Raw genomic sequence first — 25,201 nt, 5'->3', positions numbered from 1 at the left:
CACCAAGTAACTGAAAGTGTTGAAATGATTTCATGTTTTAGGATATGACTTCCTTCTCTGGTTTTTAACTTTCCCCTCCTTAACATAATCGCTTCCCTGGAGGCTCAATGGTAAAGAATCCACCTGCCAATGCAGGTGGATTGGGAAGATCCCCTGGAGAAGGAAATGTCAACCCACTCCAGTATTCCTGTTCGGAAAAACCCCATGGACGGAGCAACCTGGTGGACTGCAGTCTATGAGGTCTCAAGGAGTCTGAAATGATTTAGCAGCTGAACCAACAACTTCCTAACAGGAAATGTTAATCAGCACAGTAGGAGGTTATCTTTTGTTTGAAATATGGGGCATTGTACTCATGAAGAAGTTTCTATTTAACGCTTTGTCATTCATGAAGAAAGATGAAGAGTGTTAAAAAAAATCCAAGGACATATTTTCCCCAGGTTGAGGATATTTGGCTCTCAATCTCCGGTCAAAGAAGGTTTCCAAGGGGCTTTTGTTAAGAGTGAACACACACACACACACACAGTTCCCTCCCAATCCTAACCCTTCTTCTACCCAAAGGTAACCTAATAATTACCACCTACTCCCCCTTTCTAGGATTAATTCTCCTCTTAACGAGCAACACAAGATCCTTATTTGAGGTGAGCTTTCTACTTGCAGTGTTCAGTGGAAAAAGATGGGGAAGCAGAAGCCTTGCTTAAGTGGTCCTCAGTTGGCGGGGGTCAGGGGTCAGGGAGGGGTAAGAGGGTGGCCAGAAAAACCACCTCTGTAGGAAAATACGAGCAAAAGCTGCCAGACCTTTTGCGCAGAGGCAACATTCCAGGGTGGCTGGTCCCACTAAAATGAAACAGGGAATGCAATGGCTGTTAGAAAATATTTTGAAAGAAGGCATCTGATCTCCGTTTATTGAGTCGTACTTCTTTCTTTTAATAGCACAAAGCGCACAGGCCCTAGCAGCGCGCACACGCTCCTCTGCTTCGCAGCCCCGCGGATCCGCGCCCCGCGCTCGGCCCTGCACAACCTGCGGGCAGCCGGCAGGCCCTTCTTCCTGCAAGATGGCTCCTCCACGATGACCCTTCCGAGGAATCAGCCCGAGGTGCCACCTACGCGTCCAGAGACGGCCCGCGGGCCTCGGTCCTCACCCCGGACCCGAGGCCGGACTCGGTCGGATGCGCGACCCCCGCGTGATGTCTTTTTGACTCCCCAAGACCTCGGCTCATTTCATCCCCTTCCTCCCACGCCCCTTTCCCTTGCGTTTCCTTCCCGCTGGTAAAGCGCGGTAGAAGGCCAGGCTTCCTTCCGTCCCCCGCGCGCGCGGAGCGGCGCAGCAGCCTCGGCGGGCGGCAGGGTCACGGCGCCGGGCGTGCGGGGGAGGACGCGGGGAGGCGCCTTCCCGGCTCCCGAGACCCACCACCTCCTGCCCTCCCTGAAAGCCGGAGCGCGGCGGCGGCGGCTGGGGTCCCGCGGGCGGAAGTGAGAAGCCGGGCGTGGGAGGAGGCTGCGGCTGGAGGCTGGGATCCCCTCCCGGCTGACGGCCCGGGACGACCCGAGCGGGCAGCGCGCGCCGCGCCGGCCTTTTTTGGCGCGGACGGAGGCCGGAGGGCCGGGGGGGCGAAGCCGAGCCACCGCCTCCGGGACCGGGAGGAGGGGCCGCCTCGGCCCGGAGAGGCTGGGCGGGCGCGGGCGGCCCCGCACCGCCGCCGCCTCCTCCCCGCGCTCCGCGGCCACCCCGGAACCCGGCGAGCGCGCGCGGGGGCGGGAGGCGAGCGCGCAGAGCTGGCGGGACACCCCGCCGCCCCGGGTCCCCCGGCCATGTCGGCCGACGAGATGGTGCAGATTCGCCTGGAGGACCGCTGCTACCCGGTGAGCAAGCGAAAGCTCATCGAGCAGAGCGACTACTTCCGCGCCCTCTACCGCTCCGGCATGCGCGAGGCCCTGAGCCCGGAGGCCGGCGGCCCCGAGGTGCAGCAGCTGCGCGGCCTCAGCGCCCCGGGCCTGCGCCTGGTGCTGGACTTCATCAACGCGGGCGGCGCCCGCGAGGGCTGGCTGCTGGGCCGGCGCGGGGAGCCGGGCGGCGGGGCCGAGGAGGAGGAGGAGGAGGAGGACATGGACGAGGCGAGCCTGCTGTCCGAGCTGGTGGAGGCGGCCTCCTTCCTGCAGGTCACGTCCCTGCTGCAGCTGCTGCTGTCCCAGGTGCGGCTCACCAACTGCCTGGAGCTGTACCGCCTGGCGCAGGTGTACGGGCTGCCCGACCTGCAGGAGGCCTGCCTGCGCTTCATGGCCGTCCACTTCCACGAGGTGCTGTGCAAGCCCCAGTTCCACCTCCTGGGCTCGTCTCCTCCGCCCCCCGGGGATGTCAGCCTGAAGCAGAGGCTGCGAGAGGCCCGGATGACCGGGACCCCCGTCCTCGTGGCGCTGGGGGACTTCCTCGGGGGACCCCTGGCGCCTCACCCCTACCAAGGGGAGCCCCCGTCCATGCTCAGGTACGAGGAGATGACGGAGCGCTGGTTCCCGCTGGCCAACAACCTTCCTCCCGACCTGGTGAACGTCAGGGGGTACGGGGCTGCCATCCTGGACAACTACCTCTTCATCGTGGGCGGGTACAGGATCACCAGCCAGGAGATCTCCGCGGCGCACTCCTACAACCCCAGCACCAACGAGTGGCTCCAGGTGGCCTCCATGAACCAGAAGAGGTAAGCACCCAGCCGGCTCCTGCCTTCCCGCGCATCCACCTGTGCCGGAAGCCGCACCCCTCAGGTTGACTCCGCTGGAGTCAACAGCAGCCGCTAGAGGTGGTTCTTAGATGGGAATGGTTTGCTCGGGAGTGTGGTTGGCCTTGACTCTGGCAAAGTTCCCAATGAACTAAGAAATTGCAGAGAAGCAGAGGCCCCCGAGGAGGTCAGCTCGCTGAGTGATTTTCCTAGGAAGTATTTTGCCTTCAGACGAATTGCCTTTTTTGGGTTTTCCTAGAAGGGTACTTCCAAAGAAAACTTTCTTTAATTTTGCTTTTATTTTTATTTTCTTTTAGGAACTAATCCTGATTATAATGACACACGGGGCAGTAACCTGTAACACTGACTTTGGATGTTCTTGTTGATGACTTTGAAGCTTACCAATCTGTGATCAGAAAATAATCATTAGACTTCTACTAATATTAGCTATCCAGGATTACCTTCCTTGTTTTTTTTATTCTCTTTTGCATCTCACTTTTCTTCCCAGACAGTCTTCATCATGGACCCAAGACTTGAACCTGGCATTGGTCACCTGCAGAATTAGAACATGATCATCCACCCCAACCTTCTCCCTTTCCATCCTGCAAATCCCTCTCAACATGCACTTGGGTGACTTGAAGAAAGGAAAAGGAAGAAATCAGGGGCAGGAAGAGGGAACCGAGTCAGGGATGGAATAGGAAAACAAGGGCAAAGAGCATTACAGGAAGAAGTGGTAGGAAAAAAGACAAAAAACGATGGCAGAACCCAAGATGGCCCAGAGCCATTCAGAAGTGGGGAGAAGAATCAATGTAACCCGGAAAGGACAGGCATGCACTTTCTTCTGGCCCATCTGTGTCCATCTCAAGCCCCCCCCCCCCCACCTCCACCATGGTTCCTTCCCTGAAGTGTGGAACAAGGAGTTGGGGGACTCACAACTACACAAAGAAAGTCTTAACGAGAATGAGAAGGTCATTACACAGATTTACTTGACTTAAGGAGCCCCGATAGGCTGAGTGGGGGAGGGTACACTGACTTTATTTCTACTATAATACAAAATTCAATTTGGAACGTGTTGTTTGGTTTCTCATGGTAAAAAATGCATAGTTGTTCTAGCAAAGCATGGTTAAAGGGCAAAGAATGAAGAAGCAGAAAGACTGTCACTTTTCTCACCCAAGTACTAAGCAGGCCTGACCCTGCTTAGCTTCCAAGATCAGACGTGTTCAGGGTAGTATGGCCATAGACAGAAAGATCATTACTACTCCTTCCTCCTTGCGGGAGGTGATAACCATCTACAGGTTGGCATATTTTCCTCTGTCCCCTCTCTAGTGCATTATTTACACTGCTGTATTGAAAATCTGATATCACAGTGTTACTTTTAAATGTATACAGTGTTTATACACAGTGTTACTTTTAAATGGATCTTAGAAAATGGATTCTAAGAGTTTTTTTGGAAGCAAACAAGGAGCAAGCAGTGGTGATAATGATGCCGAGATCGGGGTAGAAGGCCCAGCAGGTTGGCATCTCTGTTCCATGTCTCCTCTGTACATTTGGTGCTCAGCACACAAACCCAGCTCCACAACTCTTAACACAGCACCTCACAAGATTCTTTTTTCTCCGAATCCCTGGTAGTCCTTCCCTGCCACCCCTGCGGGAACTCCTTACTCTCCTCTTTAGGGAGAAAAAAAGGTATTCCAGTAATGCATGAATACATGCCTAGAAAAATTGCAACTGACGTTGAAAAACCACAGAGTAAAAAATATGTGTATCTATAGACATATTAATGTAAATATATAAATACACAATATACATCACAAATGTATATTTATAAATATAGTAATGGTGGTTTACAGGGGAAGATATATATGTATGCATTTACATGTTGGGGTGTATATGCATCTTATACATATTTTTACTGCAAAATTGTTGAGCTTATGCTGATTATTATGGCCCTTGGTATTTCCACTCTGAGAGTATTTTTCTGTATCAAAAAATGTAGACCCACCTCTCTCTTGTTAATGGCTGTGTAGTATTCCAGCCTATGGATGCACAGTACTATAATCAGTTCTTCCCTTATGATGAACATTTAGGTCACTTCCATTTGCCATTATAAAAATCCCATATTGAACATCTTTGATTATGTGTACCTATCTTGGTATACATTAGCTCTATATGGCAAATGCCTGGAATCCCTGGATAGATGGAACAAAAGTATACGTGCATTTTAAAGTTTGGTAGCTCCTGCCAAATTTCTCATCAAAAATTGATCTAATTGCCTTTCTTAGCAACAGTGTTTCAGCTTGCCAGTTTTCTAAATTCTTGCCAAGATAAGACATTATGAACATTTTTTATCTTTATCATTGTAATGGACAAAAACACTGGTGTGAATGTCTCTGCTTGGAAGAGAGATTGTTTCATATGTTTTGGCCATGTGTGTATATCTTTTATAAATGGCCTTTACCAGTTTTTAAAAAATTGGCTTATCTTTTTTGTATTCATTTTAGAAATTCTCTTCAGGTATATAAATAATAACTCTTATCTGTTAGGTAATGTTGCACAGGTTTTTCATCTGCCCTTTTTTTTAAATCATAATGGTCAAAAATGAAATGCCGGAAGTGACCAGGCAGGTAGAGCCAGTGAGTAGAGGGGTTTGCAAGGGTTACCATGAACTGGAGTTACTAACCCACCGCAAGAGGACGCCCCATCGCGACCACAGCTGTTAACTGCCATCAGTTCAGTTCAGTCGCTCCGTTGACTCTCTGAGACCCAATGAACCGCAGCACGCCAGGCCTCCCTGTCCATCACCAACTCCCGGAGTCCACCCAAGCCCATGTCCATCGAATCGATGATGCCATCCAACCATCTCATCCTCTGTCGTCCCCTTCTCCTCCTGCCCTCAATCTTTCCCAGCATCAGTTATTGCCATAGGTGTGAGGAATGGTGTCGCCAGACATCTCAATTTTTAAATGCTGGCACCGTACTCCATTTAAAAAACAAGCAAGTCGACAACAACAACAAGAACTGGCCTTGTGAGCCTCCAGTTTGGGGCTTCATGTTTATAGGGCATTTTTTATAGGAAAGGGGACTTCCCTGGTGGCTCAGATGGTAAAGCGTCTGCCTACAATGCGGGAGACCCAGGTTCAATCCCTGGGTCGGGAAGATCTCCTGGAGAAGGAAATGGCAACCCACTCCAGTACTCTTGCCTGGAAAATCCCATGGACGGAGGAGCCTGGTAGGTTACAGTCCATGGGGTCGCAAAGAGTCGGACACGACTGAGCAAATTCACTTTCTTGTATAGGAAAAGCATTTCAATATTTCGTAGTCAGTTTTGTCGTCTGGGTCCTGTGAGCTTTTTATCTTGCATAGGAAAGGCATTCTACAAGGAAGGCTTCTACTAGGAGAGCCTGCATCTGGCTCGTGCTCTATTACTTTAATAGTTTTGCCATTTTACATTTACATCTGAATCTTTTGGGGATTTTAGGTTATAGCATGTTTCCTGAATGTTCAGTAGTCTTGGTTCTTCACCATGATTTGCTAAAGCAGTTATCCTATGCTAATTTCCCTGTTTCCCAGCGGGCAGTTTAGCCATTCCTGTATTAATAACACATTTTAAAATTTTTGTAGCTTGGGAACCTATTTTATTGTCTTATAGCACAGAGACCCATTTGTTCTGTTTTATTTTAATTCTCTTGGTTATTCTTGATACATTTTCTCCTTCAGATATACTTTAGAATCTTCTTGTCAAGTCCTGTTAGAATTTTGATTGGAATTACATTGTATCATAGGTTAATTTGAAGGAGGATCCACAGTTCTCTGATACTTTGCAGATGGAAAAATGGTTTGTTTTTCCACATATTTTGGGGGGGTTTTGGTCCTTCAGAAAAGGTTTATTACCTTTGTCTTGTCTGTTTTTGTTGTTGTTGTTGTTGTTGTTATAATTATTCTTAGGTATTTTCAAGTTATTATTATTCTTTCTACATAGATACCTTTTTTCATTATATTTTTAGAATTGGGTGCCATATTGGAATTTTAACCTTCTTTTCTCCTTCATACTTTGACTCAGATCTGACATAATCTCAACCAGGATTCCATCCCTGAACCTTCAAGTGGACTAAATGATGAAATGCCATGCTTTTTTTTCTAGCATACGCCTCACCCTGAATTGAAATTTTCTTTTTTTGTTTTTTCCTTTCTCTTCTGATTGGGACCTATTGCTTATTCCATGCTTATGTATATTCATACTGCTAACATGGTGAGCAATAAATGCTTTAAATGCATGACTTTTTTGAACTGTGGAGTATATTTTACATGATCATAATAAAAGTGAATGTATGTTTTTTTTTTTGTTTTAAAAATGTAACATTACAGTGAATATTTTTATTTTGTAAGTCATTATAGTCATTTTAGTTAATTAGAATCACTGAAAAATAATAGTAAGTAACATTTAATTGGACATTTACTCTCTACTAGGTACTGTCCCTACTGCTTTGCATATATCATCTCACTTTTCTCAAGGATTATATTAGGTCCCCATTTTACGGAGGCAGAGGCTGAGGCACAGAAAGTAAATTGCTCAAGGTGTGTAAAAAGTGGAGTAGTGAAAGTGTTAGTGTTCAGTCATGTCTGACTCTTTGTGACCCCATGAACTATAGCCCTCCAGTATTTGAGCATGGGATTTTCCAGGCAAGAATACTGGAGTGGGTTGCCATTTCCTTCTTCATGGGATCTTCCCAACCCAGGGATTGAACATAGGTCTCCTACTTTGCAGGTGGATTCGTTACTGTCTGAGCCACTAGGGAAGCCCTACTTGGAGCTTGGTTACTCTACTTTTTGAAAAATTGGTCAAGGTGTGTAAAAAGTAGAGTAACCAAAAGTAGAGTAAATATTCATTGACTCAATATAACCGTTTGGAGCATTTACAAGTTTTGACTTAATGACTGACATTGACTGTCTTCATGCAACCCTTTAACTTTTCCTTTTAAAAATTATTTTCTTCTAAGAAGTCGAGCTCAGATATTTCATGATCCTGTGTTGCTTCTCAGAATTTCATTGTGTATGTCTCACCCCTCATCACAGCCTCTGTGCCAACCTTATTCTAGTCACTGTTGAATAAACCACAACAATGATATGGCTCTGCCCTGAAGGAGTTTATAGTTGAATTCAGATGATGAGACAAATAAAAGTGAAACCTCGAATGGGATTATTGCTGGATAATGTGTCCAACACAGGCTCCGGAAACACTGGAAGAAACGTGAGACTGGAAGAAACCTTGAGTAGAAAGCACAGATGTTGAGCCCTGCTTACACAGAGTTTCACATCTACCCCATTCACTTGCCTTTGCCGAGGTAACTGGAGCACCGACAAAGGGATCAAAGACAGAGCAGCCTACTTTCCCCAGGGACTAAACAGTAAAGTGATCCCATAATCGTAAATATCAAGGGACAGGTGGGAACTTAGACTCCCCTGGGACTGGGAGATTTATAAATCTCTCTTTACACCCTGGAGAAAATGATGCTAAATGACCAGTGGTGAACCAAAACAGCAAAGAAGAAAAAAGAAACGTTTGGGATTGTGCCTTCTACTTGAGAACGGCAGTGAGTACACAGCACTGCTGAGAGGCTGCTTGGGAGTCCAAGCACACAGTACTGCCCAGTGGACTGAACGTGGATTTGATCTCTGGGGTTGTCAGCATGTAACTCTGCATGTGTAGAAGCTTGTGTGCCCACAAACTTGCTTGCTTCCCTTCTTCGCTTTAATTTGGGATCACTTGCAGGAACTGGCGCTGGTGCAGTCATCAGTTCGTTAACTTCTCTACTTCTAGAATGGTCTCTAGTCTCTTCTGTTGCCCTGTACCCTTGCTCTGACATCAGAGTAGGGTTGTTCTGCACTCGAATACAGCAAGGCTGGGAGATAAACCTACCAAACAAGTCCTTGGCCTGGAAGGAATTACACTTGTCAGCTTTGGCTGTCCTCTTTCCTCTGAGCCGAAGTTTATTTTAGAACTTTTCTAGAGTAATGGAACCTTTGAGAGATTTTGTCCTCCATGGTGCATTTCAGTGGAGCCTCAGGATAGCATGAAGTAAAGTGTGTTAGTCTTGTCCAACTCAGACCCCATGGAATTCTCCAGGCAAGAATACTGGAGTGGGTTGCCCTTCCCTTCTCCAGAGGATCATCCTGACCCAGGGATTAAATCCAGGTCTCCCGCATTGCAGGCAGATTCTTCACTATCTGAGTCACTAGGAAAGTCCCATGAAGTAAAGAAAACCATATGTCTATTCACCTCCTCCTTGCACCCAATATGATTTTGACCAACAGTTTAAATTGTTTTGTGTGTTAGGTTTTCTCAGCGATGGTTGGTAGTAGGGAGCAGCCATGACTACTTCTGTCTCCTAACCTTTCCTTCTCCCCTTGCTGGTCCCCAGGGCACCCTACTATGTGGGGAAGTAGCATAAGGGAAGGAGGAGACAGAAGGCCCTAGTGGTCCACAGACTGCACCATCTTTCTGAGAGAGCTTGGGAAAGGATGGGAGAAAGGAGCTTGCTTTTTGCACCAAGTTTTACCCTAATGGTAAAAACTTTTTTCAGTAGCAAGATCTGGTGGTGGTTTGCAGTTCTTGAGCTCTTACTCAGGGCTGCATGTTGTGGTCAGTGCTTGAGATGTCCTCCAGGGCCTCTGTGAGGTGGGCCTTACTGTTGGCTCCATTTTCCCCAAAAGGAAACTGAGGCACAGTGAGTTTCATCGGCCCACTCAGCCTCTCCGACCTCAGTCATCTTGTGTAGCTACTACAGCGACAGTGGTTGTAGCAGCTCTTGTTCATCTTTGATACCTCTGTGCTGGTGGTTAGCGTGGTTCATGTTACTTAACTTTGAAGGATTTCAAGAGCTTTTAATTTCTTCTAAGTGATGTAGAAACTAGATCATCATCTAATTTTTCTCACTTTCTTTTCTATCCACTGTTTAAGTCAAGTATGTAGCTACAGCAAATGCTTATTTGATTTAAAAATCCTTTTTGCATTCTGAATGGAGGATGTCAGGGACCAATATTAGGAAAAACCCTTTAAAAGTGATAATTAAAATAATTGCTATCTTGGCTTCATACCTTTACCCTGCAGGATGTGAAGAATGGAAGACTTACTTGCAGAAAATGGGAAAAGGCAAGGATTTATGGACATGAGAGTGCTTTGTACAGAAATCCAGCACTTTGTACTTTGAAGCCAGTGATGGCTGCAGTTGCCCGACGAGAAGCTAATCCTCCTGAGGTTAAGAAATGTAGGCAGGGATATGCAGGCAGTGATCTCTTGTCTGTAGCTTACCCTTCTTAACTCTTAACAACATGCTTTTCTTTTCCCCCCTTCACAAGTGGGGAAACTGAGACTCAGATCAGCTGAGATCCAGTGCCTTGTTCAAGGTCACAGAGCTCTTTAGCAGGGGAGCTGAGACTTCCCCATACAAGCCTGGGTTCATAATCCTCGGCCGTCTGCCTCTTCATCAAGTGGCCTGTGTTTGGGTGGCAATTTCATCATAAATTCAATATTGAAAGCTGTTTCTCTTTTCAAGTGAATTTGAGCATATTGGGGTCTGGAGAGATGGAGTTGTTTACTTTTAACTGCCTGTTCGTTCAGCCTTAGAAAGAAGTCCCTTACATATTGCACAGGACAAATGATTATGCTGGAGGAATATCAAACACTGTTTTGATCTTACAAAATTTATTATCTGTGTACCTTTGGGGAACAAAAACAAATTGTGGGCTGGTAAAATTTAGTGCTTATTTACAAGCTTTATTTCCTTCGGTTCCCCAAATTTGCACACACAGAGAGGGCATCACGGTCAGATTTTAAGGACCACTGGCAGCAGGAAAGGTAAGCACCGTGAACCAGGGACCCCCCAGTAACTGCCACCCCGGTGAAGTCTGTTGGCATGAAAAACTGAATGGCCGATTGGGTTTAATGGACAGTATGAGGTTCTTGATGAAGAGTACCCTGTTCACTCTCTGATTTGAAAAACATGGCTAAGCTAAAACTCATTTAAATGTAAACATTACAGGAACTGTTGAAAAAAATCCTAATTTTTTAGTAGATGGCTATTACGAACATACGTTCTATATCATAATGTATCATTGTTTATTAAACATCTGTCCAGCATGGCTACTTGTTCATTACTGCTTTTTAATCTACCCTCTTACATGCTTTTTTTCCCATTTGAACATTTGGAGCCTCTGCACCCCCATTCTTTTTTTTTAATTTTATTTTTTATTTCCATTTATTTGTATTAGTTGGAGGCTAATTACTTTACAATACTGTAGTGGTTTTTGTCATACACTGACATGAATCAGCCATGGATTTACCCGTGTTCCCCATCCTGAACCCCCTCCCACCTCCCTCCCTATCCCATCTCTCTGGGTCATCCCAGTGCACCAGCCTTGAGTACTTGTGTCATGCATCCAACCTGGACTGGTGATCTGTTTCACACTTGATAATATACATGTTTTGATGCCGTTCCCTCAGATCATCAACCCTCGCCTTCTCCCATAGAGTCCAAAAGTCTGTTCTGTACATCTGTGTCTCTTTTCTGTCTTGTATATAGGGGTTATCGTTACCATCTTTCTAAATTCCATATATATGCATTAACATACTGTATTGGTGTCTATCTTCCTGGCTTACTTCGCTCTGTATAATGGGCGCCAGTTTTATCCATCTCATTAGAACTGACTCAAATGAACTCTTTTTAATGGCTGAGTAATATTCCATGGTGTATATGTACCACCTTATCCATATGTATCCATATGTATACTTATATCCATAAGTATATCCATAAGTATCCATATGTACTTCCTTATCCATTCGTCTGCTGATGGGCATCTGGGTTGCTTCCATGTCCTGGCTATTGTAAACAGTGCTGCGATGAACATTGTGCACCCCCATTATTTCGCAGGACATTGTTACTTTTGACAAAATCATTGTGTTGGTACTTTCTGTTACGCTGTGTGCTGTGGTTGTCTCCACCGCCCTGGGATGGGTGTGGTTTACACACTTGAGATGAAGGTCAGATGGCTGGTTATTGCCCGAGCGGGTCCAGAACCAGTTCTCCGGCTCTGTGCCGCTGCTCCTGTGAGTGTCAAGTTGAGATCATTGCATCACAGTCAACTGACCCAGCACTTCCAAATGCTTATCCTTCCTGGCCTTCAAGGAGTCCATTAATCCCTGTACTACACTGAAAGAGATTAATTTTTTCTTTTCTAGCCAAAAAGTCGTGAGACTTTTATTTCGTATCTGAAATCAATAAGCAATTTAATTGTATTACTGAATATGAACCTTAAAACCAATACATTTCTCTTTTTAAAGTTGTTTATTCTTATGATAGATGAGCATTTGTTGATATCTGTTATTTGCTGAGTTAACCTGTATGAATACTCTTACAATGCCAGATCAAAATATTTCTATTTAGTTCAGCATTTACCTCCCTCCACTTTGTATGTTGCAAAGCAGTGTAGAAGATGCCTTCATATGAGGAGGATAGGTGAGCCATCTGCTTGAGTGAACTCATGGTAAATGGGTGTTTGGACCACCCTGTAGAAAACATATTGCATGTGCTCGTCTGTGTAGGCAGTGATGATGTCCACCTAGGATGGAGCCTACCCCCTGGGAGTAGAGACAGGCAAGGGAGTGGAGTGGGTACTAGCTCCCACTCTTGAGAGTCTTGAGTTTATTTTTTAATCAATCTACTTATTATCGAAGTATAGTTGATTTACAGTGTGGTGAGTTTTTCCTTTCTGAGTGAAGTATTTTTTACAACAATCTTTATTGTTTTTTTATTGGATACCGAGGTCTTGAGCTTAGCATATCCAAAGTGTCTTTGATTCTTGGTTTAAACTAAGCGAGATTAGTCCTTGTTACATTGAATTGCTTACCTTCAACAGCTAAAGTTTGGAGAATGCACCGTTCTTGTGGCTTCTTGGGGATGGGTGAAATCTTGGATGCTATTCCATCATTCCTCTGTCCTCAGGCATAACAGCACCCCGCTTGGAGAGCTCATTTCCTTCACATACCCAGCAGATTCCACACACAGCTTTAGCAGACCATGCCGTGGTCTTCCGCATGATCAGAACTGATTTTGTGGGCCTTTGTTTCTCTCTTGCAGGTCTAACTTCAAGCTCGTGGCTGTTAATTTCAAACTCTACGCCATTGGTGGTCAGGCCGTTTCTAATGTTGAGTGTTACAACCCTGAGCAGGATGCCTGGAATTTCGTGGCACCCTTACCAAACCCTCTGGCTGAGTTCTCTGCGTGTGAGTGTCAGGGGAAAATTTATGTCATTGGAGGATACACTACCAGAGGTAAGTGAGGGCCTGGAAAGTGGTCCTCCTCCGTGTGAGCTTTGGCAGCCTGAGGGAGGGCGGGAGGGGCTGGAGGAAGCCCTCTAGTGCACCCCAGCCTGATGTTATGTATTGCTTACTGTATATTTACATATCTGGAAAAAAGAGCATCCCGTGGGACATCAAAGAAGGGTCTTTGATGCCTTTGTATGAGCATGAAAATTGCATGGTGTGGGAGGAGCTGTGAAGAAAACATGTCTTTTCTTCCTGCTCTGGAAATCCCACCCTGTAGTCAGCCATCCTGTGACTTGGCTGGATAACGCCTACCTTCCTCTCAAACGTACACTGAACCTGCCTCATCTAACACTGAAATTTAGTGCCAATGCATCCTTGCAGGTCTTTCTTTTCACTTTCTCCCTTGTGTTTGGGCACAAACATGTGGGATAAAGATTCCAGAAATTCAGCTCCAAGCTGTTCACATATCATAGGAGGAACAGGAACATGAAGAACATTCTTTCTTGACCAGCAGTGGGAGGTGGTTGTGCTGTTTATTAAACCATACATATGTGTTTTCTGGGCTTTCCTGGAGGCTCAGATGGTAAAGAATCTGCCTGCAATGGGGGAGACCTGGGTTCGATCCCTGGCTCGGAAAGATACCCTGGAGAAGGGAATGGCAAGCCACTCCAGCATTCTTGCCTGGGGAATTCCATGGACTGAGGAGCCTGGCGGGCTATAGTCTATGGGGTGCAAAGAGTTGGACATGACTGAGTGGCTAATGGGCTTCCCAGGTGGTGCTAGTAGTAAAGAACCCACCTACAATTACACGGGACCTAAGAGACGTAGGTTTGATCCTTGGACCAGGAAGATCCCCTGGAGGAGGGCATGGCAATCCACTCCAGTATTCTCCTCGCCTGGAGAATCCCATGGACAGAGGAACCTGGCAGGCTACAGTCCGTACAATTGCGAAGAGTCAGACACAGCTGAAGTGACTTAGCATTCAGTAAACACGTGTATTTTCTACTTTGTTTGGTGGACATTTTATAGTTAATGATTTGAAAATAACAAGCTTCTCCAGCAGGTTTTATACTCCTGGGTCTGGTAGGGAGCATCTCACAGCGTGTAAAAAAAATTTTTTTATTGGAGTATAGTTGCCCGATAGCTCAGTTGGTAAAGAATCCACCTGCAATGCAGGAGACCCTGGTTCGATTCCTGGGTTGGAAGATCTGTTGGAGAAGGGATAGGCTACCCACTCCAGTATTCTTGGGCTTCCCTGGTGACTCAGCTGGTAAAGAATCAGCCCGCCATGTGGAAAACCTAGGTTCGATCCCTGGGTTGGGAAGATTCCCTGGAGAAGGGAACAACTACCCACTCCAGTCTTCTGGCTTGGAGAATTGCATGGACTGTATAGTCCATGGAGTCGGACCCGACTGAGCGACTTTTACTTTCATTAGTTGCCTTACAATGCTGTGTTCGTTTCTCCTGTATGGCAAAGTGAATCAGCTATATGTTCACATATATTCCCTCTTTTTCAGATCTCCTTCCCATTTAGGTTACACAGAGCACAGAGTCGAGTTTCCTGTGCTATCCAGCATGTTCTCATTAGTTAACTATTTTATACATAGTATCAGTAGTGTATGTATGTCAGTCTTAATCCCCCAATTCATCCCACCCCTTCTTCCCCCCTTGGTGTCCACATGTTCCCTTTTTATGTCTATGTCTCTATTTCTGTTTTGCAGAGAGGTTCATCTGGACCAGTTTTTCTAGATTCCCTATATGTTAGTATATGATATTTTCCTCTTTCTGACTTACTTCACTCTGTATGACAGTCTCTGGGTCCATCCTCATCTCTGCAAATGGCACGATTTCATTGCTTCTTATGACTGAGTAATATTCCATTGTGTATATGTACCTCATCTTCTTTATCCATTCATCTACTGATGGATATTTAGGTTGCATCCATGTCTTGGCTGTTGTAAATATTGCTGCAATAAACATTGGGGTGCATGTGTCTTTTGGAATTATGGTTTTCTGTGGGTATACACCTAGAAGTGGGATTACTTTGTCATATGGTAGTTTTATTTTTAATTTTTTAAGAAAGCTCCATACTTTTCTCCATAGTGGCTGTATCAATTTACATTCCCATCAACAGTGTAAGAGGGTTTCCTTTTCTCCACACCCTCTCCGGTATTTATTTTTCATAGATTTTTTTGGTGATGGTCATTCTGACCCATGTGAGGTGATATTATATTGTAGTTTTGATTGGCATTTCTCTAACAGTGATGTTGAGTGTCTTTTCATGTGCCTCTTGGCCAACTGTTTGTCTTCTTTGGATCCTCTTCTGTCTCTTACAAGGACACACTTCTTGGATTTAGAGCCGCCTGGGTTATCCAGAGGATGGTCTCTTCTTGAGATCCTTAACTAAAATTACATCTGCAGAGATTCTTTTCCCAAAAAAAGTGCCATTCAAAGGTTCTGGGGGTTGGAAGATGAAGATATCTATCCAGGGGCCACCATTCAACCTTCTATAGGTGGTGTTTTTATTTATACATTTAAGGAGAAGTGGGGACGTGGGAAGAGAAGTGCATGGGGAGCAGTGAGGTTTTTCTTTTTCACACCAAGGTTTCATCATTTGTCCCCAGTGACTCTCCACTGATGATATCTGTCCACTTTTCCTTTACAAATAATTGAAAGAAAATGAAGTGACCTAGCAGTCACTTCTTTCACTTCAGCATTGGTGTTCAGGTTACAGTGGTCAACTTTACAGACTTAACTAAACCATAGACCCCAGAGAATTCCTGTGTGTGCATATGTACCTCTGTGTGTATCTGTGTGTCTTCTATCCTAGGAAAGTAAATACAGTTATTTACTTTTGCACATTTCTAAGAATCCTGATTCCTCCCTAGACTTTGTGACACAGAATGTGCCCTGTGGGCCAACCCCATGCACACACAGCCCTTGGTTTCTGTTCTACCCCAGAGTCGGGAAGCCCTGACAGGCAGCACTGTAACCCAAAGATGACTCTCCTGGTAGATTTGCTAGTTTTTCCATGACCCTGGCTTAGCAAATGTTCTTTAGATTTGACCTGGAAAACCCTTGATTGTGTGTTTTCTAGTTTCACAGGCCACTACTACTGTGCCTTCTTCATCTGGGCCACCCACTGTGATCCCTGACCCGGCCTCCCTGAGCCAAATCCCCATGACAGGATGGTTAGGTGACGTGGATGGATGGCTGTTTGTGCAAGGGCTGAAAATGAGTTTTCTATGAGAAAGGGCAGGCAGCTCTTTGTCCTCTGAAGCCAGCCCCCTCCTCCTCTGCTTATCTCAGCACTTCCTAATAGTTCCTTGTCTTTAAAACAAGAGATCATAACTGCCATGGAAAAAAAAAATCAGGAATTGAAGTTGGGTTTTTAACCTACTCACTTAAGTCAGGTGATACTTTTAAAATTTAGTAAGGGATAATTCATCATTTTTATGATAACTGTTCAATTATTTTAATTCTTTGGCCAGCACTGAAGAAATGAAATTCAATAGAAAGTAGCAGTAACTAGTAAAGGTAAGAGGGGTGATTTGTTAAATGTCAGAGTCAACTCTCAATGTAAATGCAAAAAGATCTTTCCACTAACTCAAACCTCCTCATCATGGCCTGAGTTCTCGTTGGGTGAGGAGAGAAAACATTTACAGAAGACCTGGAAGGACCTTCAAACCTGGACCTGAGAAATAAATACACTGACTCTTGGCCAGAATAAGTCCTTTGTTCGTAGGATGGGGAACCAGGTTACTCAGGAGTACTTGTTGGTAGATTAGTAACCAGGCTCCCTAGTGCTGTCTCCTAGAATGTCCTCTTATCCCCTGTGCCCTCCTCAAGGCACTTGACTTGCAGCAGAGAGCACAGTGGAGCGTTAATTACAGTCCTCTTGGGTGGGTCCTTCTGTCTCAGGAGGAAATCCTGCTCCCAGCTTCTGCGGGGATCAAAAGGCTGCGGCTTTCGTAGGACGTCAGTTCCCAAAGTGTCTCTTTACACTGATGTTGTTGTTTAAAAAAAAACAAACAGAAAGTTCATTCTTTTGGATAATTCAGAGCATTTTAAATTTTTTTTTTTTTTTTTTTTGCTGAGTCTAAAATATTCCATTTATTCTTCCCTTGAGGAAAGAATAAAAGAACAATTAAAAAAGAAAAAGAAAAAGGAAACTAGGTATTTTCAATTTGACAAGCATTTTTCAAAGAGACTAGGCAACATTTTCCCTTGAAATAGGTATTAATTGAAAATGATGTTAGGGTGGTCTTTCATCTACCATATCCACACAATAATTAACCATCTCAGGACTTCCTGGTGGTCCAGTGATTAAGACTTCTCATTCCAGCATAAGGGTGTGGGTACACATGCCTCAGGGCCAAAAAAATCACAAAACATAAAAATAGAAATAATATTGTAAGGAGTTCAATAAAGAATAAAAAATGGTCCATGTTAAAAAACCATCTCTTGTGAAATGGGCAAGGGGAGGGGAAAGAGCCGTTGTCGGCGCCATCTCTGGTGTTAAGAGTTGGGAAACAGGATTGCCAAGCGATTCTGGTTTAAAGGCCCGAGGTCAGATTTTTTTTCTCACATCTCTCTGACTTGCAGCTCTGCCTCCTTTCCGTTAGACGGCCCCAGAGATCCCGCTCAGCTCACTTGGCTTCTTTCACAGAATCTCTTGTCAAGAATAGATCCTCTTGGGGCTCAGCCTGGCATTTGCCTTAGGCAGCCACTCGTTCTGTTCGGTTCTGCCGAGGGCTCTCTGAGCCTCGGATTCTTCCTACACTGGCCTGGTGGTTCTCCAAGGTGCAGGGGTCACCTCCCAGGGAGGAGCGGGTACTCGGTCACAGCGGCTCATCTCCCCGGCCCGACCGGCCGAGAGCCAGTCCGGAAGGGACGTGCCTGAATGCCAGCCCAGTGGAGAGCATTCTACACGGATCTCCTCCCAGCCATTTCCCAAACTATTTCCCCAACGTCCGCTTTCCGGAAGCAGCTTGGCCTCTGTGCCCGGCGGTCTTTCCGGCGGAGGCGGGCGCGCACGTCCGGTGGGCGAGCACGTCCGGTGGGCGAGCACGTACGTCCAGCGGGCGGCGGGTGGCGCTCCCCTGGCAGCGGGTGGCGCTCCCCCTGGCGGCGTCCTCACGCGGCTCCTCTCTGCCTTTCAGACCGGAACCTGAGCATCTTGCAGTACTGCCCCTCAGCCGACCTCTGGACTCTCTTCGAAACGTGCGACGTCCACATCCGCAAGCAGCAGATGGTGTCGGTGGAGGAGACCATCTACATCGTGGGGGGCTGTCTGCACGAGCTGGGGCCCACACGGAGGGGCAGCCAGAGCGAGGACATGCTCACCGTGCAGTCCTACAACACCGCCACCCGCCAGTGGCTCTACCTCAAGGAGAACACGTCCAAGTCGGGCCTCAACCTGACGTGCGCGCTGCACAACGACGGCATCTACATCATGAGCAGAGACGTCACCCTGTCCACCAGCCTGGAGCACCGAGTTTTCCTCAAGTACAACATCTTTTCAGATAGCTGGGAAGCCTTTAGGCGTTTCCCAGCTTTTGGACACAATTTGCTGGTCTCTTCTCTTTATCTGCCCAATAAAACAGAAACCTGACTGAACTGACCTAGAATTGAGAAAGAAACCCGGTTCAAGACCAAAAAACACAACTGTCCAGTTTCCAGAGAAACTGATTTTTAAAGGGAAGATGTGAGTTTTAGGTCGTTTATACAAAAGCTGTAAATAAGCTTACTTGAACTAATTACTTGAAAACTTGTGGGGAAAAAAGAGAGACCAACGTTATTATTTTTTTAATTATTGATTTTTAAATTATGGGAGCAAATCCATGATAATGTTTTTTGTACAAATGTGATACCCTTGGGCCAATGTCTGAAACTGATCTTCAAAAAGAAGATTCATTGTGCCTGTTTAGTAAGGGGCCAAAGTCAAAATTGGTAAGAATGCTAAAGATGATTTTTAAATCTGTTTTATTTAGGTCACTTGAAATATCATTGATACCTTAAGTGAAAGGTTTTTTTTTGTTGTTGTTGTTGTTAATTTACTTGACAAACATGAATATTAATGCTGTCTTTCTCCCCTGGTCACACCCACCTATGTTGCAGTGTGTTTAAACTAGGGTTCTGTGTTCATATATTTTATTTGCACATGACTTTCCAGGAAACTTACACCAGTGGAACCCAATACCCAGTCCTCCCCAAAACCTGTGTAACAACGTTCTCAGCTATTTTTCAAGTCTTTTTTTTTTTTTTTTTTTAAACAGTTATGAATGCTGAGTAAATAGGCCGGTATAACCTCTTATTTCATTTATGTAGCAGCTTGCAGATTTGTGTGGTCAGATAGGTTGTATTGCTAGGCATTCTGTATTTCTTAAAAAAGAGGATATATTGTTTAAAAGAATGGATCTCTATATTTTTTAAATCAAGTCTTAAATGGGAAGGGAAGGAAGCACCAAATAAGAGAAAAAAAATGCCTTTGAAAGTTACTTTTATCGAATGTATTTGACCTAGTTCTTTTAAGTTTGAAAGTATAACTTTATATTTAGATCAGACACCTTTCAGATTTAATCTTGGCTTTTTAATTCATGCTTTGCTTTTGTGGGGTAATGTGAGGACAGCTTTGAAACATTTGTGCTAGAGAGAGGGAAAGAAGCCCCTAGAGATGGAGTAGCATCTGCTGGGACTTCTGAAATTTGGTAAGGTGCTCTATTTGCTTTGGTTGGTAAATCAAGTGGAACCCAGCTCAAGCAGTTGTTTGTTTACAGTAAGTAGTTAACAATGAATAAAATCTTCTGCCAGTCAGAGATCAGCATTTCTTTAAAAATATACAGGCAACCCTTGGATACACTGCACTTCAGAGCCAGACCACTGCAGTAAAGCAAATTGAAAGGATTTTCAGGTTTCCCAGTGCATGTAATGGTTATGTTTACACTATGCTATATAATCCATTAAGTGTGCAATAGTATTATGTCTTAAAAAAATGTCCATACCTTAATTTTTAAAATACTATTATTATTAAATACTGCTAACCGTTATACCTGACAAAGTGGGGTTGCCACAAATCTTCAATTTGTAAACAGTGTATTATCTGCAAAGTATAGTAAAGTGAAGCACCATGAAATGAGTTATGCCTGTATATACACATGTAAAGCAATTTTATTTCCATTGAAAAACATGTTTTGAAGTCCTCTGATTTTATGCAGTGGAATAACTTTAAACTGTGAGCGGGATCCTGTAGTTCTGTCCTAACATTCCAGTTTCAGCGTGCCTCACTTTAAGAAGGTCCTGTAGAAAAACAAAAACTGTTAGGGCAAATTCATGCATTCAGCATGCTTACCGATGCCTCCAGTATGCATTCACTGGGCAGGTGGGCACAGAGGAGTCGATGACCTTAACAGGCTTCAGTTTATGCAACGAGTCACTACAGGGTTTCTTCACAACTATGACCTCCTAGTATATTTAAAATAAGGGTCTGGTTGTAAAAAATTCTAGTTGCACAACTTTTCAGGAATACTTCTATTAGGTAAAATGAGGTAGGTCTTTATTGTGGACATGGAGATAGATCTTTGTGTCTTGTTACCAAATAATCTTATCAGTACTCTCCTTACAACAATATGGAAGGGTTTCTAAGCCATATCCATTTGTTATCAAATACTTAGCCTTCTTTTTCTTTTTTTAAAAAGAACAAACTCTGAATTGAAATTTTATTGGGAATAGTACTTTAATAATAGATTTATATTAATTTATATTCATTATAGAATTGAATTTCCAGTGACCAGTAATTTCATTACATATATTTAAAAATCTAATTTATTTTAGATAGTGTTAATTTGTGTTACTATAGATCTTAGTGTCTTTAAGGCTTAACCTTATATATTCCTAAGATTATAGCCAGTTGAATTAATGCTGGACAAACAGTTGGAGATTAGCTCGTAAATACCCACATTATAAGAAATACAAAATTATTCCTGCCAGCCAGTTCTCGTCTTGATTATATTCTTTGGATCTATTTTCCTCGTGCCAACAATTAGATTCTTTGACCAAGTGAAGGCATACTCTCATCCACAAAGCTCTTTTTATAAACCAAGTTTAATGTGTGTGTATGTGCATCTGTGTGTGTGTGTAAGAAGTGTACATGCACACACATAGGCATCTGGCATATTAAGCTCTAAGATATGCAGACTCTAACAAGATTTCCTTGGGGCTGCCAGCAGTACTTAGGCAAAACAGAAAGTGCGGTAGGAGAGATCTGTGGATTTGGGACTTCCTTCCTGCTGTACATGTTAGCTGTGTTGATGTTTTGAGGGTAGTTTTAATTTAGCCTCATGCTCTCACCAGTGCCAATGTTGTACTGAAGACTCTACCTATGATGAAGGCAATGTTGCTTGAAAGTCTCCCTTTATTTCCTCTCTCTCCAACTGCTTTCTCATTTTCAGAGATGCTTCTGGGGGTGCTGCCCTCTCACTATGGAGAGGGAAGTTACTGGGAAGACCTGAGTGCTGGCCACCTTGCCAGAAGCACCCTATTTCACTGAGCATGGTCTGAGTGTGAATTGTTAGAGGGAGGTTCTTGGTTCTCCCTGTCACTCCTTCTGGCTTTCTTTTCTGCATCCTTAGTTTCTGAGGCCCCTCCCTTTAAACATCTGTCTGATGAATGTGTAGGAGTTGATTATTTCAACTGTATTTGTTAAATCTTAACAGTGAAGTACTGAGAAGGTTATGGATACTAGTAAGAAACAAGTAGATTAAGATTAAGCATGAATACCAAAGAGAATTTAACTCTGCCATTTTTTGTAAAAAAACCAAAATTCTAAGTAATTCCAAATGCCTTAGATATCAATTAAAATTGTTCTGAGATGGACAAAACTCTCTACCGGGAGAGTAATCAAGTAAATGCCTGTTCTCTTTCAATAAACCATTACTTACTGAGCGTTGTGAATGCCGTGTTTTCAGATTTCTAGGTCAAGTCATGACCCTATGTGTTTGGCTGCACAGGTAAATCCAGTGCAGAGGCTTTGCTGTCCTGGTCAACCAGCACTTAATAAGCAGTGGCTTAATGCAGAGCACTTGAGAGACAACATAGCAACAGAAAGGGAATATGGGTGAGTCCTTCGTTGGATGCCTGTCTCCTGGACTAGGGCTGGGGAAGGTGAGACACCGTGCCACCGTTCTTTCAAGGTGGTGTTACGAGTAAGCAGCACTTTTTGCCTCTGTGGCAGAAATTGGTCTTAACAATCCATGTCATTAATGCTTCCAGGCATCTATTACCAGCCCATCAGAGAGAGATGAGGTCTCTTTGTCATCCCTGCCTTGGGCAGAGGAGTGAATGAGTTACCTGAGTAGACACCACCCAGAATGACTGTGAAAGCAGTGAGCTGATTCAGCTGTTTTCTGGTTTCCCAAAATACGTATTAAATCTCTAACATGTGCAAGAAAGTGCTAAGAAGTGGGGAGACAGACATAAGTAAGCCACCATCCGTAGCCTTGAAGACCTTGCAGCCTTGTGAAAATGTTTGCGGTGACCGTCTTAGACTGTCTGGAAGATGCCCGCTTTTGTCAGGTGCCCTGGGGCGTGTTGCGTTCCTGCGTTTTTCAGTTCTGGCCCCAGTCTGTCCCCTACCTTATGGTTGACTAACGATCGTCATACTAGCTGATTCATACCGGCTCTACACTCAATTTAAACATCACATCCTGTGGTTTTTCTTTTTCTTTTTCACCGTATGCTCTTTTCTCACTACTTTCCATAGTCTTCTCTGTACTTCATTTTCCTGAGAAGGATGATACGAGATTGGCTTTATTTAAAAATACTTAGTAGGCACCATGGCTTATGGAGCTGAGAGCTCAGCAGCTTGGTCCCATGAGAATGATGAGCAGAGCCAGGGAGGCAGGTATTGGGAGAGAAGCCAGCTGTTCACGTGTGTGTTTATACCTATGCCTTTAACACACTTCCATAAAAAATATTAATAAAGAGATGGACATCTAGATACTAGTCCTGACTGAGAGTCAGTTGATTTCTGCCTTTGTGATAACTATTAAAGGGTATATTTCATTCACATAAGGGTATTTTTTTTTCCATTTTCTGGTGTTAACTTAGGAACACAATATAAAATACACACCAATCGACACAGACTGATTTGAGCACTTAACATAACCATTTTTACCCACTCATTCCTGTAGGAGACAGATTAAATGTAAAAGATGGTCAATTTTGAGTTGCAAAAGGTGCTGAAATGACTTTGATGGAGTTGGCTGGTGCTTTATCAAGTGGATGTCAGAGTTTATTACTAGTAAAGAAAAGGAAAATGTAATTTGCATTATTATGCCGTTTTTCTAAAAAAACTTAATAGGGACTCTTTAGATGTCTCTACAATGTTTTCATATCTAGTGGTCATTTTAGAAAAAAAATGATAATCTATAGAATGAATAGTTATGTTTTGTTATGATTGATACTTTCTTGGTTAAAATGGTTGTATTGTGTCTTCAATTTCCAGTGCGGCTTAAAATGTAAACATTCACATGAGTCATTTAAATACAATGATGCCTATGAAGCACTCACTAAAACAGCATTCCTTTTGTGTTTAGAACTACAGAAGAAAACCTCTTCGAATAAAATAGTTTAAATTGGTGTTTCTTGTCTGTTAAGTACCAGTTGTGTACTCAGGGCTGATCAGGGCTGAGGGGAGACGGGTATCTGTCGGTAGGAGGTCCTGATTGGTTGGAATGCCAGATTAACCTGTGAGCCAGTTAGTGGAGGAAGAACCACGTGGCGCGTCTTATGAAAACTGTTAATGTTTGAAAAAGATGGATCTGGGAGGAGGAACTCTGAATCCTTACAGTTCTGAATAGAAGAATGAAGTCAAAATCCCATAGCTTACCAATTATGGCCCCCCAAGATCTGTTCCTCCCTGTGTTTTCTACCATTTCCCACTGTTTTAAACAGCTCTTGCTCCAGGAAAACTAAAATGCGTAGTTCCAATTCTATTGTGTTAGCTGTGACATTCACTGTCTGTGAGGCTGAGAAAGGGCTGGGGGTAAGTGTCCAAAAATAGACTTCAGTTACTAGGTGATATCCATCCACGGATGTCCATCTTCCTCTTCTTATTCTTTTGGCTGCACTGCAAGGCAGGTGAGATGTTAGTTCTCTGACAAGGGGTTGAACTGTGGGAGCCCTGCAGTGGAATCATGGAGTCCTAACCACTAGACCACCAGGGATGTCCCCTGTGTCCATCTTCTTCTATCCTTCGGTTGCTTGACCTAGGAGAACAGGTCTTCTCATACAGTTTTAAGAGTGATCCAACTTGAAATATACTACTACTCCCATTAAAAACCAAAGACACACACATCTTTTCCCTAACAGAAACAAAGATCAGATCTAGCTACTGCATCCAAGGTGACATCCCAGCTCACAGAGTCCCAAGTCCAGGGTCGTCAGGGGTTATCCATCTCTCCGAAGCCCATGGGTGACCACCCAGCTCTGACAGTCTTTCAGCTAATGAACTTATTTCATACACACACAACACTAAAAGAGCACTTACTCTAGGAACTCTAGGCATTTAAAAACTTAACTTATTTAGGCCTCACAGCTGACAAAGTTCCATATAGTCAAAACTATGGTTTTTCTGGTAGTAATGTACGGATGTGAGAGATGGACCATAAAGAAGGCTGAGCACCAAAGAACTGATGCTTTCGAATTTTGGTGCTGGAGAAGAACTGAGAGACCCTTGGACAGTAAGAAGATCAAACCAGTCAATCTTAAAGGAAATCAGTCCTGAATATTCATTGGAAGAACTGATGCTGAAGCTGAAGCTCCAATACTTCGGTCATCTGATGCAAAGAACTGACTCATTGGAAAAGACCCTGATGCTGGGAAAAATTGAAAGCAGGAGGAGAAGGGGACGACAGAAGATGAGATGGTTGGATGGCATCACTGACTCAATGGACATGAGTTTGAGCAAACTCCAGGAGATAACAGAGGACAGGGAGGCCTGGTGTGCTGCAGTCCATGGGGTTGCAAAGAGTTGGACATAACTTAGGGACTGAACAGCACAAACAAAAGGCCTCACAGGAATCCAAGGTGATAAATATGGATCTCCCTTTAGTTGAAGAAACTGAGACAATGCAGGTCATATACTGCCATTTGGGAAAAGGGAGAAGGGGAA

General features: G+C 44.2%; 1 protein-coding gene across 1 annotated transcript; it reads left to right on the top strand.

Annotated features, from left to right (window-relative positions):
• Positions 1–1,809: 1,809 nt before the first annotated feature.
• On the top strand, positions 1,810–23,628 carry KLHL42 (kelch like family member 42). Its single transcript, XM_065940005.1, has 3 exons — positions 1,810–2,690; positions 12,842–13,035; positions 18,192–23,628. The coding sequence occupies exons 1-3, from the start codon at positions 1,810–1,812 to the stop codon at positions 18,641–18,643; spliced, it is 1,527 nt and encodes a 508-aa protein (XP_065796077.1). The 3' UTR covers positions 18,644–23,628.
• Positions 23,629–25,201: the final 1,573 nt, after the last annotated feature.

The sequence above is a fragment of the Muntiacus reevesi genome, chromosome 1 (genome assembly GCF_963930625.1).
Source record: "Muntiacus reevesi chromosome 1, mMunRee1.1, whole genome shotgun sequence".
Lineage (NCBI taxonomy): Eukaryota > Metazoa > Chordata > Mammalia > Artiodactyla > Cervidae > Muntiacus > Muntiacus reevesi.
The sequence above is the reverse complement of the archived record's forward strand: the minus strand, read 5'-3'. Positions and strand labels throughout refer to the sequence as shown.

What these genes read in the sequence shown, in the direction of transcription:
- KLHL42 (XM_065940005.1), top strand. Translation starts at nt 1,810, where the DNA reads ATGTCGGCCGACGAGATGGTGCAGATTCGCCTGGAGGACCGCTGCTAC. An exon ending in GCCTCCATGAACCAGAAGAG is followed by an intron (nt 2,691 to 12,841) that starts GTAAGCACCCAG and finishes TCTCTCTTGCAG; the next exon opens with GTCTAACTTCAAGCTCGTGG. An exon ending in TGGAGGATACACTACCAGAG is followed by an intron (nt 13,036 to 18,191) that starts GTAAGTGAGGGC and finishes TCTGCCTTTCAG; the next exon opens with ACCGGAACCTGAGCATCTTG.